The sequence below is a fragment of the Meleagris gallopavo genome, chromosome 1, assembly GCF_000146605.3.
Source record: "Meleagris gallopavo isolate NT-WF06-2002-E0010 breed Aviagen turkey brand Nicholas breeding stock chromosome 1, Turkey_5.1, whole genome shotgun sequence".
Taxonomy (NCBI): domain Eukaryota; kingdom Metazoa; phylum Chordata; class Aves; order Galliformes; family Phasianidae; genus Meleagris; species Meleagris gallopavo.
The window spans coordinates 55,712,289-55,732,454 of record NC_015011.2 but is presented as its reverse complement, the minus strand read 5'-3'; the positions used below and the strand labels follow the sequence as shown (position 1 = coordinate 55,732,454).

The 20,166-nt window shown below is 39.1% G+C and overlaps 1 protein-coding gene across 1 annotated transcript in view; it reads left to right on the top strand.

The window, feature by feature from the left end:
- The first annotated feature begins 2,643 nt into the window (after positions 1-2,643).
- STAB2 (stabilin 2) overlaps positions 2,644-20,166 on the top strand; it is a 72,342-nt gene continuing 54,819 nt past the window's right edge. The window contains exons 1-9 of the mRNA XM_010713224.3: positions 2,644-2,802; positions 3,543-3,658; positions 7,832-7,917; positions 9,139-9,208; positions 11,414-11,509; positions 11,769-11,894; positions 13,835-14,031; positions 15,053-15,186; positions 19,564-19,697. Of these exons, the coding sequence (XP_010711526.1) occupies positions 2,669-2,802; positions 3,543-3,658; positions 7,832-7,917; positions 9,139-9,208; positions 11,414-11,509; positions 11,769-11,894; positions 13,835-14,031; positions 15,053-15,186; positions 19,564-19,697 (1,093 nt within the window). The 5' untranslated portion in view covers positions 2,644-2,668. The remainder of the gene's footprint in view (positions 2,803-3,542; positions 3,659-7,831; positions 7,918-9,138; positions 9,209-11,413; positions 11,510-11,768; positions 11,895-13,834; positions 14,032-15,052; positions 15,187-19,563; positions 19,698-20,166) is intronic.

The window sequence follows — 20,166 nt, the reverse complement described above, 5'->3', positions numbered from 1 at the left end:
TTTTTCCCTAATGGCAAAAAAAGAGAAAATGAGCAAATAGGAGAAAGTGGAAATTACACTACTATTTTAAAATAGTTTATAGCTGGTGGTAGGGAAAGGGTATAACTTATTTTTATTTAGCTGTTGTCTTCTATAATATCTTTTGCAATTTTCTTGTTCCAAAAATAAAATTTCGGGGGATCCCGTTTTGATGAAAACTGATGCAGTGAGATAATTGTAGGTTGTTCTATTAATGGATTTTCAAGTCTAAACTTTATTATCTTACAAGCCCAGCAGTTCACATAACCTCGAAGTCTTGATGGCTTCCCCCAAATACTTGTGAGGAGCCTGGCTAAAGCAGAACTTGGTTAAAGACTTGGGAAAACCAGCCAAGGCTCTGATTTTAGGAAGATCCTTCAACATTAATGATACCGGTCTGACTCAGTGGAAAGGAGCTGAGGTGTCTGGATTTTGTTTTTATGGCATTCGTCCTTCTTCTGGTGCATACAGTCTCTCATTGAGGCTGGGCCATCTAATGCCTTGTGACAATCAAGGCTTCGAAAGGCTTCCGATGAGAAGCTGCTGCTTGGCCAAGTGTATCATCGAGCTGTATCTGCATTACAGCTCAAAAATTTGGAGAAGGATCTCCTTTTTAATTCAAAAGTTCCTGAAATGCCTCTGCACTGCACTAAGAGGTTTCACCACCCAATTATAATTCTACCTGAAAGCTGCCCAAATCAGATTTCAAAAGTATGCTTATGAAGACTGAAAACTGACAACTAGGTAGATCTAGTAGATCTTGAAATGTACCTACAAGTGGGGGATCAGAATCAAGCAGAGTTCTTCAAAGCTTCTATAACTAAATCTCCTTATCAGTGTCTGAGACACATCCTCACAATCTTCATTACCGAAACGTGCTGCTATCACAAGGATAGGAAGGATAACCAACAAAGAGGGGAAATCTGTGGAGTGAGGACTTTGTGTCAGAATACCAGGGTGCAGCACACACAAAAACCCTGCCCTGTGTGCCAGTGTATCCGCCAAGGCCAACTGCAAGCTTCTGCAGAATCCCACATGTGCTTCTTAGCACGTGCAAGCTAGAAGAGCAACGACAGGAGATTGAAGCAAAACATTCACCAATAAATTACGGTAGACACAACATACCACACTTGTCTCTCCTTAACTGACCATTCCCAAATCAAATAAACGCTTTCTAAGAGATCTTGCTTCAGCTAAATTTTATGCTAGAACCTTCAGTGTCCTGTATGTTCTTCAAGTATAATTGTCCTTCTGGCTTTATAATCTGTGAAGCTAATTAATAACATTAACATACTGCTACTAACCTACAAAAATATTTCAGAATCAATGCTGCTGCTATAACAGGCCGCTACATGCATACATACACATAACCATCCACATACACAGTGGACAGGTACAGTTTTTCAAGATGAACATTAAGCATTTCCTTGGGTTGATCTGGCAGCAGTTCAGACATTGTCTTAATTGACTAAATGACTAGTTAATTGAAAACCCATTCAGAGATTTCACTTCAATCATCCTGGATCGGATAGGAAGTCTGTTGTGGTCAGTACTGCTTCAGTGAGTTGGTATGTTGAACAAGAAGATAGAGCACTTCACAATACTTCCTCTCCTGTAATGACTGCTTCATTTATTATTTTTTGTTGGCTCTTAAAAACTGTATTTTGTATTACCTTACTTCTCTTCACTGTGAATTATGAACTCACTTCTAGAAACATTTAATTGGAAGACAGCAGAGGAAGCCAGCATTAAGTGGGGCTCAGCAAAGTCTTTTTGCTTTTAAACAGAGTGACTGTTTTAGCAGCAAAAAGCAGACTGTTTTTGGTATATAGATGTTTTCAAAACTTTCGTTTCTACAGCTACAAGACACAGTACCGCGATACTATCCTAAGCCTTTCCTCCTTTTTGACACCATCTCAGTTAATCTGTAAGGTTTTGCATTCCTGAAACTCCAAGGAAAGGAGTGTGAGCCCTTGGTATTTAAGCTAGAAGCCTATGCTCAGGTTTCCTAAGCTGCGTTGTGGTTTTCTCCAGGTAGGAAAAAAAAAAAAGACAAGGCTGCGTTTCTCAGTGTGCTCCAGTGGGGTCAGTTTGAAATTACCATCCTCCCTTATCCTCCAGTTCAATACAGCAGTGCTGATAACAAGACGTCTGCCTTTTGAAAAGACCAAAGGCTTGTGCCATGTTCAGCGTGCGCAGAAGCACAAGTGTTTTCCTCCACACCTCATGTTTGGTTTCACCGCTAATACAGGAGACACTTGCCAGCACGTCTTCCTCTGTCCTGCTTTGGGATTGTGAGGCAGTTTTGGAATTAATAATCCATAGGCTGTTGCTCTCTTGGTAATCCCTCTTTTAAGACTGCTCGACTTAGCATTTATTGGATAAAGTGTTGTTAATAGAAATAGGGTTTATCCTGCACAGATGTATTGAATGTATTTCATGAAGAGAAGGCTACTGAAAAGCCCTTGTAAGTGATACAATGCCTAGTTCAGCCCCAGAGCTGCAGTTCGTATCTGCTGACCAGGACAGAGCCTGTGACTGAGAATAAAGCTGAGCTACATTGGTCACTTGTCAGCAAAGCCACTGGAGGCAGAGTTAGATCAACTGAGACACGCTTTCCTCCTTTTTAATTAATCTTTTCCTAAAACAGATGAAGAAGCGATGTGATCAAAAGCTGCTCGTTCAAATGGAAACTCAATGTACACCTTGCTCTCTAAACCTTGAAACTCGGTGCCCTGCTGGCTACATCAAAATTACCAATGGGACAGGGATACCAGACTGCAGGTATTTCTTCTATCAGAGGTTTTTACTGTGAGCGCTGTTCTCGATGGATTAGAATAGATTGATTTGTATTATGAACAATCTGTCCCATGTGATTTTCTTAAGGAACATTGAAATTTATTTACAGACAGTATTTACTGGCTTCACCAGCACCAGAATTCAAACATCTATGTCTAAAGTTAATCAACAAATTATGTCAGAGGAAGGTAAACACTGATATCAATGCCTAAGAGATTTTACTTTGAGTGGTATTGTAAGATGTCTTCCCTATTTATTCTGCATACTTCAGATGAATTATAGCGTACAACAGATTTTTTAAACTGCCAGATATTGAGTGGAAGTGTAGGCAGAGCAGGAAGAAGTATCTCAAAAGAAATCTGATATTCTTCAGAAGAGAAAAGCAGCATTTAGGGAAGATGAAATACCTACTTTAAACTTAGCATTTAAAAGAACCTTGATATTAAAAAAAAGAAAAAAATTAAATGCTACCTCAAATCCAAACAGATAAAATTGCTTTGTTAAGACTGTAGAATAAAAGATAAATATACTATGCAAAAGACATAGCTGCAAGGATGTTTTAGCCCTTGATATGCAAGTATATTTTGACAAAGGAAAAAACGTTATATTGATGCAAGTAAATTTGAAGTGCTCTTCTCTGACATTAAAGAGGAGATTAGGAATTTCATTTTTCCCCATAGAAGTCTTTTATGTGCTTTAGCATTGTTCCAATTTCTTTTCCTTAGGTATTATCTAGAAATTAGATCACACAGTCTTTCTTTACCTGGATGCCGGCATTCTTGTATGAAGGAAATTCAACAACCAGAGTGCTGCCAGGGATACTGGGGCCCAGACTGCATAGGTAAGCTTTTTTCTGGTAAAATTTGAATAGAAATAAAGAATTGTTTTTTCTTGCTTTCGGAAAGTATTTCCATAAGAATTATGCTTTTCAGAGCTTACTGTAGGATCAGATATATACAGCGCTATTTATCCAAAAATTGGAGGTTTTGGAGAAGAAAAAAAAAAAAAAAGCATATCCAGAGATTATTTTAGAAAGAATAATTACTTGAACATTTCCAAAAATTCAGGGAGCTCTATGGATTTTGAGATCTTCAAAACAAATAATTTCAGCCAATGTCTGCAAAACGACTTTTTGCATATCACACAATAGCTGAAGTGGGCAGGGATGACTGGAGCTATCTGGTCCAGCCCCGTTCAAGCAGGACCACCCAGAGCAGGGTGCTCAGGACCATGTCCAGGTGGCTTTTGAAGATCTCCAAGGAGGAAACTCCACAACCTTTCTTGATAACTTGTACCAGTGCTCCAAAACCTGTACTGTACTGAAGCCTTTCCTGATCTTCAGACGGAACCTTCTGTGCTCAAGTCTGTGACTACTGTCTCTTGTCTAAGCACTGGGCATCAATGAAAAGAGCCTAGCCCTGTCCTCTTTACATCTTTCCTTGGGGTACTTATGGACACTAATGAAATGTCCTCCTGAGCCTCCTTTTCTCCAGGCTGAACAACCACAGCCTTCTCAGCCTCTCCTCCCAGAATAGATGCTCACATGGCTTCATCATCTTGGTAGCCTTCCATTGGACTACTTCCAGCATGCCAACTCCTCTCTTGTACTGAGGACTCGGAACTGGACCAACACCCCACGTGGACTTTGCCAGTGTTGATCTCCTTCAACTGGGAGAATCCCCATAATAGATTTTGAAAATTGAAGTTTTCAAGCAGAAGATTTTCAAGTTCTAATGTTAGGTCAGAAATGTCCTTTCCTGAATCTGAAATATTTCTCAATATATTTAACTCTTTACTTCCTCATCTAGAAGGGTCTTTTTTTCAGTTATTTTTGAACAGCCAGCAAAAGTTCAAGGCTATTACTCAGGAAGCGACAATGAGGAGTGCCACTCCTCCAGCAGTCCCTTCCTCAGGAAGAATCTTTCAGCATCTCCACAAGTACTCCAAATTTCAGGTTACTGAAACAGGCACCAAGACCTGCAGAGGATGTTTCCCTGCCCACAGAGAGCATTTCTGCTTTAGAAAACGGAGTCAGTGTCCACTTCAATATCTGTAAATTCTTTCTGTCCGCAAAATAGACAAATAATCTTAGCATGGCCCACACTATGGTTTAAATAGCAGACATTTATCTACTAAAACAAAATAATAAATAAACATAAAAATTTTAATTCCTATTTACAGCTACTTCTATAGAAATAAATAGGAATGTAGAGTGTAATGCAGTCTTCCTCTAAAGATAATCACTTGTGCAGTGATGTACCATTTTCCCAATGGAAATGAAACTTAAGTGTCCAGAGGGAGAACATTTGATCATCCCATACTTTAGGGTGTTGCATGAGGTCATGTGAGGTGTATGGATGTTTTTAGAATAGATGGTGAGTTCTGCTTTGCTGCAGACAGAGGGTGCAGAAGTAAGGAGGCCATAGAGGCAAGGAGGCTCCCACTTCCTTCAGGCAAGCTTCCTAGCCCCAAAAAGCAATGTTTCTGAAAATTAAGGTCACAGAATTGTTTCTGCTGTCATTTGGAGGAAGAAAACAGCTCTCTGCATTATCATAATCTCTGTAAGAACGTGCAGCATGCCTTGAAAAGTTTGGAGGAAAGTAGGTCCTTCCTGAAGCTGAAGAAAAATCCCTGACTAGGAGTTTACTTCACCTCTGACATCTGATGGCAATGACAAAATTAGCTCTTAAATAGTGGTCTGACTTCCTTAAATGATAGCCCTTACTGCTACACATGGTATGAATGAAATATGTTTTGTCTGCCTCCATTCCTACTGAGACCCTTAAGAAATAAGTAAGCTCTTTGTTAATAGGCATCAGGAAAAAGCGATCAGCACAGGGGAAAAGAGCAGAGCCTTTTAGCGCTGCCATCTTGCACCTGCCCTGCTAGAAAATAACTGACACCACCAGGCCACAAGAATGTGGCTTTGTAGAGAGCTGTTTCCAGTGAGAGGTCCTCTCCATCTAATCCAACCACAGAAGCCAAAACTGGTGGAGTTTTTGTGCCCAACATGAGTCATTGATGGGCCTCAGTGGGAGCTACCCCTTCTCCAGCTCAGGTTTCCACTCTGGGCATGTATTTGCATGTCTCAGTGCTATTGTCTGTGGGGAGCCAAATGAAAATAAGTAATCCAAGAAGAGGCTGCCTTTGAAAATAGTTCGGAAAGCTGAATTAAGCTCTCAGTTCACCCAAACACTGGGGTTGGGCCAAGTGACAGTACCAGTATCACTCTATCCCATCTGTGTCCCATGTCAGAGTCCTGGTGCTGCCTCCTGCAGTCCTGGGAGCGAGGGAAGAGGAAGTGCTTTATCTGCCTGACCAAACTTGTTGAACAATGCAGTAATGTTCTAAGCTTCTGATAAACCTGTCCCTTGGTGGTGGCAGCAAAACAGGAGACAAGATGTAGTGAAGACAAGGGGAAGTGGAATGAACACAAATTGTAGACACTGTATTGTCAGCAGTTTTGAAGTATAATTTCCTGGAATTTGTAACATAAATGTTTCATTTTCTCTATCTTTGCTCACTTAATAGAAGCATCAGAGCAGTTAAAATTGTTTTCATTCATAGCTAACATTAAAGAGCTTGTATCCATGCAAGTACTAAAGATTGCTATGCCTGTCACACAGTACCCAGAAAACAAGATTCACTAAAAGCCACTTTACAGATTAAAGTACGTGTACTTATTGTACTTATATGTAGTTTATCTCATTTCTGGTTATTTCATCTCATCTCTTAATACACACTTCTATTTCACCAAGTATAAGGTAAACCAAACTCAAACATCAACCTTTAAATGTACTGATTATTCCTGAGAAGCTTAGAATTCTTCCTGGATCTTCAGAACCAACAGATCTTAGAGATTCAACACTAAGACACAAACAGACAAAGATTAACAGATTGATACAAAGCCAAAGTTCTCACTAAAATTTACTGCAGACATATGCACATCCACGTAATTTTTCATCACTCCACCCAAATCAGATTTATTTTCATGTGAACTTCCATGTCACTTAACCATCCTAAATCAAAATGAAGTTCCTCAGTGGTGGCATAAATCCAGTGCTGCCCACTTCAGCCCACACAGAGCTAAGCAAGGCTCTTCATAATCAATAAATCTACCAGAAAGGTACAGCAGAGCAACCTCAAGGACAATGAGAGTTTGCTACACTTAGTCACCATCTGTACTGGGATTATGGTACTGAATGGGAACTCCAGCTACGCTGACAGCTTACAGGAAGGAAGGATTTATGTAAAGAAGTTAATAAACCGTGTTCACAGAGAGGCTTCACAACTTAAAATAAGGATATTCGTACAAGGAGGAAAATCTGACAGAAAAATTTGAACAAAACAATTATTATATGCATTTTCTATAGGTAATCATTTATTAAAAAAGTATATATATATGTGAATATTGAAAAATCTCAGCCAAAAATTAACTACTTTGATTTGGTAATGTAGTCGCTCCTTCTCATTCTTTCTATCTGGCTAGGATTTGTGATCAAACATCATCTCACTTGGTATACCACCACCTGTAACCATGGTTTTATCATCTAAGGATCTGAAAAACATACCACCTCTTTGGCACTTAAGTTTTACAGTAGCCACAGACTATTAGGAATGAAGCGGATCATGAGATACCCAAATCTCAGTTTCCAAGAGGATTTGAATTAAATATCACAGTCTGATGGGAGGTACCAGGGAAGTACTTTCCAGATAGAACAAATATAATTTGGAGAGACAAAAATAATGATGCATTTTGGAATAAGAAAACTATTTTTCGTGCAATCCTGTGATTACAGAAATAAGTAATTAAATAATTTTTCCATGCTAAAGAGAAATGCTGGTTTCTGCTAAAGTTGAGTTTCTAGTGGGTAGATTCAGGTGGATACAAAACAGTACATCGTCTTTGGTCTCTGCCTGGCCCAAAGCCACTTCGAGGTCCTCATTTCTATTATGCAAGGGGAGCAGAAAAGCAGAGCAAGGTGACTGACTGATTGTTCATTGTCATTTCCAGCGTGTCCAGGAGGAGCTGCATCGCCATGCAATGGGAGAGGACACTGTTCCCAGGGTTGGAACGGAAATGGAACATGCACTTGTCAGGTACAGCCTTTCTCTTAGAGTAAAAATGTCACAGCTGCATGTAAGTACAGCTAAGGAATAACAATGACTACTACTATATAAAATAACACATACTACATTTTATTGTAAAGTGGTTCAGAAATAGCAGAGGTAGACCACATGGAGTTCATTTTGCTTAGTTTGCACTAAACTTGATAGCATTATTACTAGAGGCCTAGTACTGAATACTAGGCCTGAACTAGAGGTTCAGGAGAAAGTATTAAAAAACTCTTCTATGTTTAGTCTCAGGAGAGACCTTATCACTCTCTACAGTGATCTGAAAGGAGGTTGTAGAGAGGCGATGAGTGGTCTCTTCTCCCATATTAACAACATAGGGCAAGAGGGAATGGGCTGAAGTTGCACCAGAGGAAGTTCAGGTTGGATATTAGGAAACATTTCCTCTCAGAAAGGAGTGGTGCTATAGTGGCACAGGCTGCCCAGGGAGGTGGTGGGGTCACCGTCCCTGGAGGGTTTCAAGAACAGTTTCGCTGTGGCACTGAGGGACACGGTCAGTGGGCATGGTGGGGATGGGCTGGTGGTTGGACTGGGTGATCTTAGAGATCTTTTCCAACGTGATTCTATGATTGTGTGAATCTTGAAGCATGTGGTTTGTGTTCTTCTATTCTTTACGGTGTGTTACTACTTATGATTTTTTGCCTTAATTAGAAAGAATGTGTCTTTGGGACTGTAGTCTCAGTATTATGTTTCTTTGTTGGGAGTGTAATGTGCAGTGCTTAATAACTTCAGCCAAAAATATTTTAAAAGAGAAACATACTTCATACTTTTCTACTTCACCAAGTACTTACTAATCTTTCTTTTGCATCAAAAACACATCTTTTGGGGGCATATGAAAAGTAGACAGAGTGAAAAATAGTCAGGAAATACTATTTCATAATTTCAAGAATGATTTTGGTATTAGGCTTGATTACTGTTCTCTATTGTTAACTTGAGAAAACAAAAAAAAAGTAGAGAGAAAAATTATTCAAAAGACAACACTTTCTAGAACACCATAGTCAATCAGTTCTGATTTGCTGACTGATTTATTTTCTTTTTCCTTAATAGTGTTATGGATGTGGTTTAGTTGTTTTCCTTGCTGTTTGCTTGCTTTCTGTGGTTAAAAATGTTGCTTTCAGGCTGCTAACCATATACTTACCTGTATATAGATGACAGATTTAAGTTTTAATTTCCATTCTGTAATTCCAGAAAGGATTTGCTGGGACAGCCTGTGAAAAATGTGCTGAAGAACATTTGTTTGGTCCTCAGTGCACATCAGGTGAGTTTGAGCTCTCTCAATTGAAATAGGGATAAGCAGGTGAGCGCAAGCTATATTCAAACTAAAAAATTACAGTGAAATGGGCAGGGAACCCAAGGTTTCCCATCAAGAGCTGCTCTGTGCTTCGGGAAACACAATAAGGGAAAGAAAATGGGTAGCTACTGAAGCCCTCATTCGGAAGGGGGCTGGATTCAACTCAGAGCTGTGCAGACAGTGCTGTCAGTGTAGCACTACAATACCTAATATTGTCCTTTATATCTTTGTTTTGGCCAATAGTAAAAAAAAATTAGAAGTTAGAATAATTTTTGTGCTCCTGCAGTAGGGCCTTCCTGTTATCCAGTCGTGTGAACAAGTTTTCATTCTAAATGATGAATTTGTACTTATTGATCCAAATACAGGAGGTTGTTATGGCACTTGGAATATTGGGAGGGAGTATATCAAATGCATAATTTACAGTGGTTTACAGAGTTTTAGTTTGACTTTTAAATACATCTACTAACTAGAACTTCTGTATCAAGGCAGGAAACACCAATATGGCATTGAAATTAATGGTTCCTGATGGACATCCCTCTCAAAAAATTAATTGCCTTGTCACTGGACCAGTTCTGCTTTCAATCTCCACAATTCTCTGCCACACGGCTCCATAATTCTTTAAAAAGTGTGAAAAAATTTACTGATCTTATAGTGCTTTTTTGATTTGTTGATTGTTTCACTGGTTGGCCATATTTCTTCTAGAAGTAGTGGGACACTGAGTGAAGGATCAGAGCTATTTGGACTATTTAATATGAAAATAGATCACCAGTTAATATACAGTATTCTCCTATTTTGCCTGTTTCTTAATTTTTATTTACCTTTCTCATCCCTGCTGAGCATTAGACATTCAGAACATTATCTGAAGAAAAAAATTACTAAGAGAGGTCTCTTTCCCAAGTGGTAATGCTTATTTAACTATAAGTAAAATTTTCTTAAGAATTGCATTAATTACACCTAGAAAGAGTCGTGAACAGCCTCAGTTCTACACTAATCCTATGCCTCAGCTGACTCAAAGGCACTTTTGTCCACTGGATGCCAGTATTGTTACACAGAAATGCAACTAAGCCAATGTTTTCATAAAAATAGAGTATTTAAATAAATTCAGTATTGGAAATGTAATTATTTTCTGAGCAGCTACTGGAGGATTCAATGGCATATTAATTTAAGGATCATTTTACACTTCAACTTTCAGATATTTTAGCTCATCCAAGTTTTTTAAGTATTTATAAATACTGTACATTTGTGACTAACTGCTTTTCCACAGTACCTTAGATGTTGCTAATTATTATAGCAGGAATAGTAAGATGGGTAAAGTATTACTAATTAAGTACAGTAGGTGATTTGCAAGAGCCCAGGCTATGTTTGTAGAGGAGGGGGGCAAAGTGTATCACTGTAACTTAAAGTCACCAATACTCCTTTATACTTCTTGGTCTTTTTCAGTATAACTGTACAGGGCTTTTTTTAAAAAGCATTGTAATGGTAATTGAAATGGTTATAAGGCTTTTAAGAAAACATGGGGTTTCAAAAACAGCTTGTAAAAGGGCCTCACAGTTGACTGGACTCTGAATAGTTATGTGTGAGTTATGTGTGCATATTTTCACGAGGCTTGTAATCAGATATAGTAGAGTAAAGGAACAAACAGGACCAAACTAAGTGCTTCAGACCTAGTCCCACACATTGACCAATTATCCTTTTAAGTACATTAATTCTCTTTTAGAAAAAAATGTCACATTACTCATTTTCTTTTGTTCGAAAGGCAGGAAAACAGAATTAAAGCAAAAATTAGATATTTGCTACCCATTTGATAAGAGTAATAAAAACGAATTATGTTACATGTTATATTCAATTTGGACTCAAGATTGTATGTTTAATTTTTCAAGACTTATTGTATTAGCAATGGGTCAGTTTGGTGTTTCAGGCCCTCAAGCTGTTATCAGACTGCAAAAATCAGAATCTGTTACTTGCTGATGTATGCAGCTGAAAGTACTGATTTTCTCATTAACAGAAAACTATAAATTTAAGAACTCAAGTCAAAGTTTTGAAAATTTGAAAATTGCACTTAGTAATACTTAACAGTTGTTGACCAGGAAACTATTTGCTACAGGTAATCACTAAATATATCTTTCCAAGTACCATCCTGAGTTAGTAAATCCAGTCACTCTCTCCATCTAGTTTGCAGCTGTGTTCATGGAGTATGCAACAGTGGAATTACAGGAGATGGAAGATGCACTTGCTTGTCTGGATACCAAGGTCTCAGCTGTGATCAACGTAAGTAGCCTGTTTTCTATATAAGATACATTCAACTGCTCTAATACATTTAGAATTGGTAAGGACAGGCAACCAAACATACAATAAAACTCAAATCCTGCTTGTGAGCAGCCATAACTATTATCACCCCTTCAATCACAATAGCAGTAGGATTTATGATCTGCAGATCAGGAGAATTTTCAGCTAGTAAACTGGAGGATAGAGTGTCTCCTGGCACAATATGCAGACACAGCTTAATCTGTCACCCTCTGTCTCTCAGCAATAGCTGAATGCAAGGCATTGCAGTGCCCTGCAAACTCAAGATGCACTACCTCGGGCGAGGATGGCAGAAGACTGCAATGCACATGTCTACCCAACTACCACGGAGATGGTACAAAATGTGAACGTGAGTAATTTTCATCTACACTAAATTTTTTTGGAAACAACAACATTAATATTTTAGTTCACATACTGAATACACTTTTGAAACGAATCTCACCATCATCATGACTTAACTGTTCTTCAGTGCATTTCCCAAAGCAATCTGAGATACATCCAGTTATCCATCTGGATAAAACTAAACACTAAAGTACACTCTAGAGGCACATCAGTCCAAAAATCAGACAAAAGCTAGTAATGCATAGTGCTTTTAAATGCATATTATGGATACTAGGTCATCAGTGCTTACAAATCCACTCCTATCACATCACTTGCTAAAGTCTGACTTCAGTTTTCTTTCATAAAAATCAGCATCAAGCAGGGGTCTGTACTGACTGACTATCCATCATATGTTGGCTCAGTTTTATCGTTAAGCATAAACTCCATAGAAAAGCTCAGTTTAGCTTTCCTGTTTTCCATGAAACAAAGATAATAATCTCGGCTAGAACAAAAAATCTGCCATAAAGTTTTTTTCATACATTTGTCAACTTGCTGCTGAATACTCAACCATATTGCAAGAACCCAGATTTTATTTCTTCTGCTTACAGTATATCTTGCAGCATCAATTCCTCCTTCTAAACAAATTTCAGTGAAGAATAAAAGGCTGTATGTGAAGCTGGAAACACTATTTAGTAAATGTTCACTTGGAAAACCAAAAGTCCTTCTTACTCTATCCAGGAATATTTACAGCATTAATTCAATCCTCTCAGTCTTGAATGCGTACCATCCTTTCTGAGCACTCTTGAATACCACCTAAGAGGAGGACTTCAGAAAGTGACTCCTCAGGGAATGCAAATTCCTACTGACAGGCAGCATAAACAAGCAACCAGCAGGGAAGGATGCTAATATCCTTACCCCAAAGTTTTGTAGTGATGCAGTCCATGACAATATTGTTCCTCTGCCCAAATACCTTCAAATACTGGCATCATCTGTGGCTTAAGTCAGTGTTACACGTCTGACTAGCTGATAAACAGAGGACAATCAGCTCTAGGACAATGAAGAATGTAACAGAGGACAGCAGTAGTTGCTTCAGACTCAGCTTGGAAATGGTATACTTCCTGGACAGTTTGAGAGTATGAATGTCTATGTATGTGATTTTACACTGGAACAGAAGTCTTGACAGAATGAAGCTGAGCACTGCCAATTCTCCCAGTCTCAATTGAGGGGAATAAAGAGGAGGACAAGAGGAGAAGACAATGAGTATTACCACCTTTTTGTTCACTCAGGGGCCTACCACCTTCCAGCTTCAATGTGTGCTGAACTGGACACAAAGGTGTATGAAGAAGCATTGCTGAGTTACGAACAAGATCAAATAATGCCATTGCCTTTACAAAACTGGCTTCTGGAAATAGATAGTGAGCTTCTAATCCAGTCCTGAATCTACAGCAGTGTGGAAGACACAACTAAAGAACTTGCTGGCCAGTTTTCCATATAGCTGAATGGTTGACATTATATTGTTTAATTACCGGAAAGAAAACAGTGAAGGCCTATTATATTGAGAAATAGTTTCCAACTGATCTAACACGCACTTAAAGCTTTTACTAACCTTGTATCACCTATCTGGCCTCCTTTGGTTAAAATCCACCAGAGAACAGGGAAATAGATGTGATATTTTAATGAGCACATTATGTGATTATATCTGTTTATAACTCAATTTGCCATGTTAAGAGATTCATTTCTATACAAAAGCAACAACAGATGGTTGCTATGTTAGTATAAACACATTCCTCCCTTCTGTCTTCATGCTTCCACAATACTTTGGACTAGGATGTTATGAGAAGTTGTCACGAGAAGTTTAGTCTACCCGGGCTTTGTTTGGCATGAGGATGTTCCAGTAAATCTTTGTATTCAGCTTTTAAAATATGGGCCTTAATTCTTTTACCTTTTTTTCTTTTTTTTCCCCTCAAGCTATCAATCCATGCTTTACAAAAGTCTGCGATCCTAATGCCAACTGCACTTACCTTGGACCAAATCATCACAAATGCACCTGTCGAGAAGGTTATAGAGGGGATGGTCAAGTCTGCTTACCTATAGACCCTTGCCAAATGCTATACGGGAACTGCCCTGCACAATCTACCATTTGCATATACGACGGCCCAGGAAAGGTTAGTGTTGAACTGGTGCCCTAGATGTTTCCTGCATCAGTTGCCTAGGAACAAATAATGTTTCATCTCCAAAAAAGGAGCCAGAAGTGTACAGGCACAGGTCTCAGGGAAGCCAAAGCCTATTCCTAGCTTAGGCATAAGCTCTATAGGTGGCCAGGAGGTATCCCCTTTCCCTTTCCCTCTACATATAGAAGTAGGTGTCAGCCTCTGAAGGTGGGAATGAAAATAGCGGCCATTTTTGTGGAACGTTTTAGCTCAAATTTGTCTCACATAAGTGGAGGCACTGAAATGAATCTTCTCACAGATACATTCTCTGTCTGTGACTGCAAGGGACTTGTAGGATCAGTGGAGTCCTTACATAGGTACCATAGGTAAACATATCTAAAGTTATTGTAACTCGAGTCTTTGAGGACTACTGATGAAAGGCACCAATGTATAGGCTGCACATTATTCATGCTGTCGGGAACTCGCTCAGATTTCTGTGTTGTACTTCTGCCACTGAAAAAAAGAAGACATCAGAAGGCCATGCTTGTTTTGCCTGTACACCCTATAGAGCAGAAAAGGGAGTCAGTCATCCAGAGCTGTCCTGACGCTCATGGTCAATCAACTTTTTTCACCCAAGTTACATGTGGCCAGTATGCTCAGGCTAGTATGTACTGCTGATATGTCTCACTAGTTAATAATATGCTTTGGCACTTCTTTTTGAGAGAGAGCAGTGGCAACAGAGGAAAAAAAGGCTAACCTATCAAAATTGAATTTAAATGTTCTCAGTCACAGAAGTGAATCTAAAGGCTTTATCTAAAGGAAATTTATCTGGGAGTCACTAATTTTCTGGAGTGGATAAAGCCTTGAAGGAAGTTGTATAAATATGGATGGCTTTATACTTGCATCTGAACTCACCAGGTGATTAACTAAGGCTTTGATATTGCTTGGTCTTTAATTCTTAGGAGCAGAAAATATACTGAAATTTCTGCATTGTGCATGTCTAATTTCTCTCTACCCTCCCATCTCTTTAACGCAGTCCCACTGTGAATGCAAGGAGCATTATACAAACTTTGTCCCTGGGAAAGGATGCAGTATGACAGACATCTGTGAAACGAACAACACATGCCACAAAAAAGCTAAATGCTCGATGGTTGCTCCGGGACAGATTACGTGAGTATTTCTTCCTATTAAAGATTTCACTCAGCTTCTCCCTTCTCCCCATCATAAGCAGACTTAAAACAAATCCAGTGGATGAGCACTTTCCAAAGTTATTATTAATAGTTCTGTTATCAAGGACAAAGGACAACATTTAGTGGAGTTAGGATCAACAAAATAGCACATCAGCCCAATAGATAATGCACCATTTTTAAAAAAGGATCAAGACCTGTTTTCTGTTCCTCAGAACAAACAGCATGGTCTGGCTTACAGCTAAAGGCACTTCCTCTTCAAAATCACAGTTACTGCCTCTTGGCAGAGGTCCCTGGCACATGCTACCCCTTCAGCTGTGCCTGGGCATTGCCTGGGAAAATGTTATGTGGGCCAGAACCATGCCAGGCTGCATGCTAAAAATTAATCAGCATTAATTACCACAGGACAGTGCTGGAGCCCTGGTCATTTTTATTGTACTGAACAGGGCATCTGTCCCCCATGCTGTGAAAGCAACATTCGCCTCAGCAGAATCCTCAGAGCACATGAGAAATTGCACAACCTACAGCAGAATCTCTTTTCCTGTACAGAAATTTATTTTGCAGATATTAGGAAGAAAGTCCATTTTAACACAAGACTTAACAGTGTTATATCAGTCCAAGAGTTCCAGAAGTGCTGGCTTTTGGGAGCTGAGAATTAGAATGTAAAAGACAAGACAGACCATTAGCCATAAGCAGACTAACAAATCATTTTATAGATTCACAGACAGAAAGTGTTTGCATCAAAGAGTATACTCATTGCCAGTTCTTGCCTCATCACCCAGCTTATTCTTATAGTGAAAAATTAAAATCACCAGTGTGTAAGCTGTTGTGCATTTCGAACAAGTTTCATTTCTGGAACACACTGTACTATACAAAATGCACTTTGCTGCTTCAGCACACCAGCAGCACCAGGTGTAAAAACTTCAAAGATAGAAGAATATTTCTATCTGAAATCAAGACCAAAATGCAGATTTTCTTGAGTTAAAAAATTTTAACAAAATTCCACAACATGTAAATCAGCATATTTCTTTCCTAGTTCATCACCAGTTTACTGCAGCAACTCAGTTGTTAACAGCTACATGTTTACAATTTCAGAATGGGAAAATAAAAAATTTATGATGATAAGGAGAAAAAAAAGAAACAGTCCAAACGCCTTGCATGTCATTCATTTCCATGACTTCTAACAGCAGACAAACGGACAAACAAACAAAAAGAACACTGAAGGATTAATTTGTATCCCAGTACTATCTATTGGGCAAAAAAGAGAAATTGCCATGAATATTTTCCAATTAAGGTGAATCCATTTATGAAAGAAAAACTTTGCAAAGAAAATAATTGATTGGAAATGCAGGCACAGTAAATTGTCTCTGATACACATGACAGCGTTTTTGTTGCAGCCCCAGATTTTAAATGCTTTTGGGATTTGGGGCTAGGCATGGGCCTTGTTTGGATTTCCTTTTTTCTGTTTTTGTTGTTGTTTGTTTGTTTGTTTTTGCTTGTTTGCTTGTTTTCTTAATTTCTTCTAAAACACAGAGCTGTAACAAAGTCCACAAACCTGTGTTTTTTCCTTTCCACTTTTTTTTTTTTCTCATTAAAGACTCAGTTGCACTGTTAGCTTCTCACATATAATTACTTCTGCTTTCTCTAGAATCAAATGATCTGTACAGGAATAAATCTCATACACAGAGATGTAGAAAACACAAACATCTATGGTTTGTGAACATAACACAGCAGAAAATGGAAAATCAAGACTGTCTACTTCTGTTCTCAAATAGATCTTCTCTGAGTGAGTGCTGACACTTTCTACAGCACTGCTTCAGCAAGCAATTACACACAGCCTTGCCCAGAAGCTATGAAGCCTTGGCTGGTGCAGAATTACACTGCTTGTGAGACCATAACATCTCTGGTTTTCATGCAGAACTGGCTTTCCCTCAGCCAGTTTCCATTATTTTCTATTCTAGTACCACTCTTATTTTACCTCTGACTCTGTTTTCAATGTAGAAATCAGTAGGTTCATAAAGTAAAATCTTATATAGAAAGTTGAGTTTCCCTTCTTCAGAAAATTTACAATTCTGCTTCCTGTCCTAGTTAGACTGGGGAATTGTCACATAAGCTCTTTTGCTATACTGTCCATGCACTGTATCATGAGAACATCGAACAGGTTATAGTATACAGTGCATTCAGAGCAAAACATAGTCATATGAAGCATCAGTTGCAAACCAGATTCTCCAGACAAACAAGATAAAACTCATCTAGTCAGTCATTTATATTTACAATGCTTTTAGGCTACTATTTTTACAAAGGTCTGGAAGGAACCAAAGCTTGAACCTCTTGGCCAAAATGCCATCTAAAATTCCTCTGAATCTAAATGTGACCCTACCAGACTGCAGGGACTGTAGGGATTTTAGAATGAGATTGCTATCATCAAGAATATAACTGTGGTAAAGACCATTTCTGTCCAGATGTAAGATACCTAGATAGTAAGTAGGACCTGGAATCAGGTGATATTACTGTGGGGTGCAATTGGTGTATATGTAGCAGTCAGCACATGGAAACGATTAGGTCATTATTTATATAAAGAAGTTCTTCCTGTTACGTAGGTTAATGTTCTTTCTTTAATTATGCCTTTAGGGAAAAAAGTCTAGAAAGGTGAATCATTATTGATAGGGCTTGTATGAATACTGAACAAGCTAGAGACATGATAAGGAAAGGCACTATTAAAAGCCAGTGTTTGACAGCACATAACATATTTGTTTCGCCTCCTAAATATAGTTAGAATATCCTTCTGTGCGTGTTACATGTTGACAAGTGCCTGCTTTAATTTTAGCACTGAAGATGAGTAGACCATAGAGCTGACACCTCCAGCCAGTCCCATAGGCACAGCACTTCTGAAGAGTGCAACAGAAATTGCTGAGATTGGCATAAAACTGTAGGTGTTGAGACAGATACAAGATCAATGCACAAGCAAGCCTGAGTTGTTTGTTGAAAATCAAAAGCATTTGTACCCATCAGCACTTAAAAGCAAGCACATTTCAATCACGTTGACAATCAGCAACTTCTTCCCCACCTCTCTTGTGACACAGAGACTTTCATGATCTGAAAGTCCAATTTTCATGACACTTTTCCACCACTCATGAGATGAAAAATGTCAAGTTGACATTTTGGGTTGTTCTTCCATTAATTTCCTTTAGATTTTGCCTTGGCTGAAACACAGAGCATGTCCAGACAGCAAGGCTGCTGAGGCCATCTCAAGGCAGTGCTGATCATTCTTACGGGTGCCATCACTGATGCTGCCCTAGAAGTCTATTGTATAACACTGACACCACCCAAGACCAAAGTCCATAAGGGACACCAAAGTTTCTGAGGTGGCTTGATCTTGCCAGTGCAAAAATATCAGCAGCACAAAGTATACAGCTGAAAAAGCATGAGATTTCATGTTGCTTCTTCATTCAGAAGAATGAGAATAAGCATGAGATTTCATGTTGCTTCTTCATTCAGAAGAATGAGAATGCTAAAACACCAGTATTGTTGCCCAAATTGTCTGTGCCACTTAAAAGGCAGTTTAACAAACACAGCCACTTCGCTTTATTGAGAGAACTGACAACCTGGGCTGCATTTTCTACCAGAGGGGCACAAACATTTATCACAAGGATCAGTGAGCTGCTTTAGCATCCCCTTATGTGTAACTACTATTATCCTGTTGAGCCCAACATAGTGGCTGGAGGCTTTACACGACTTCCTTGACATTGTGAGGGTGGCAGCCCACAGTCATAACCTTCTGGCAAGGGGGCTGAGTAGACTTCTGGACTCTCGTAACCTGCATGTCCAGAAACCCCAAAGGGTCCTCTACACAGCCAAGGGTGCCATGCAGCCAAACCCCCACTCATAATGGCCTTGCAAGGTGGACACCGCAAACATACTGCTACTTCCTGGTCCACTGACAAAAGGCCATCCTAATTGGCAAGTGGCCACCATGTTTACACACATATCTGCAAGTGTAATACACTGAGATCACCAGCCAAGATTGTTTAATCAGGAGGGGTTTAAGGGTATCTTTGTTGCAAAGGGATACTGTTTCACAGTCATTACATTTCCTAGCTGAGGCTTATTAAAATCCATAGAAGAAGCTGCAAGAACAAGTGATGAAATAACAAATTAATATAGTTATCCAACAAATGACAAGACACATACAGTATCCTATCACCAAATGGTACCTTACTTTTGCTGAAGCAAAGATGTGAAACTAAAATGGTGGTTCCTGAGTATGCCCAGAGAAGTAAACATGCTTAGCATGCTTAGCTAGAGCCCCACTGACTCTACAGTGCGTCAACTCACAGCTGAAATGGCAATCCCTTCCCAGGTGTACATGCCAGAGGGGATCTGTGGGGAATGGATTTGTGTGCTATGGAAACATCATGGAGCGCCTCCAAGACCTGAACACAGAAGCAGGAGGACGGTGGCAAGGCAAGCTAACATCTGCCCTAGCACTCATGGGTAAGTGACCACATGCAACAGTCATCTCCTGTTGGGTTGTTTTGCTTGTATTCATCAAAAAGCCATGATCCATGATCCCTCAAAATGAGTGTCTCAAATTCAGTGCATTTATGTTTTCCAGCATAAATTTGACATGTTCCATTATCCTTGTCTTAGGAGAGTATTTTGGTATCATACTAAGGCATGGGAGAAGCTGATTCTGCAGCCACTCATTGACACTTTTAGGTGCATGACTTTAGGAACTAACCCATGTTGTCACACACTATGTAATAATGAATTTACTTTCATAAGACCCAAAGCCACTAAGGCCGTTGTCACGCATGTCATCAAATTGTACAGATCATTGATAACATATCAGATAAAGACAGTGACAGTCAGTAGATGGGGGAAAAAAAATCTACTTAAGTTAGATTGTAAACGTACACTCAAGGTCCAAATGCAGATCCAAGTACTTCCTGCAGTTGAATTT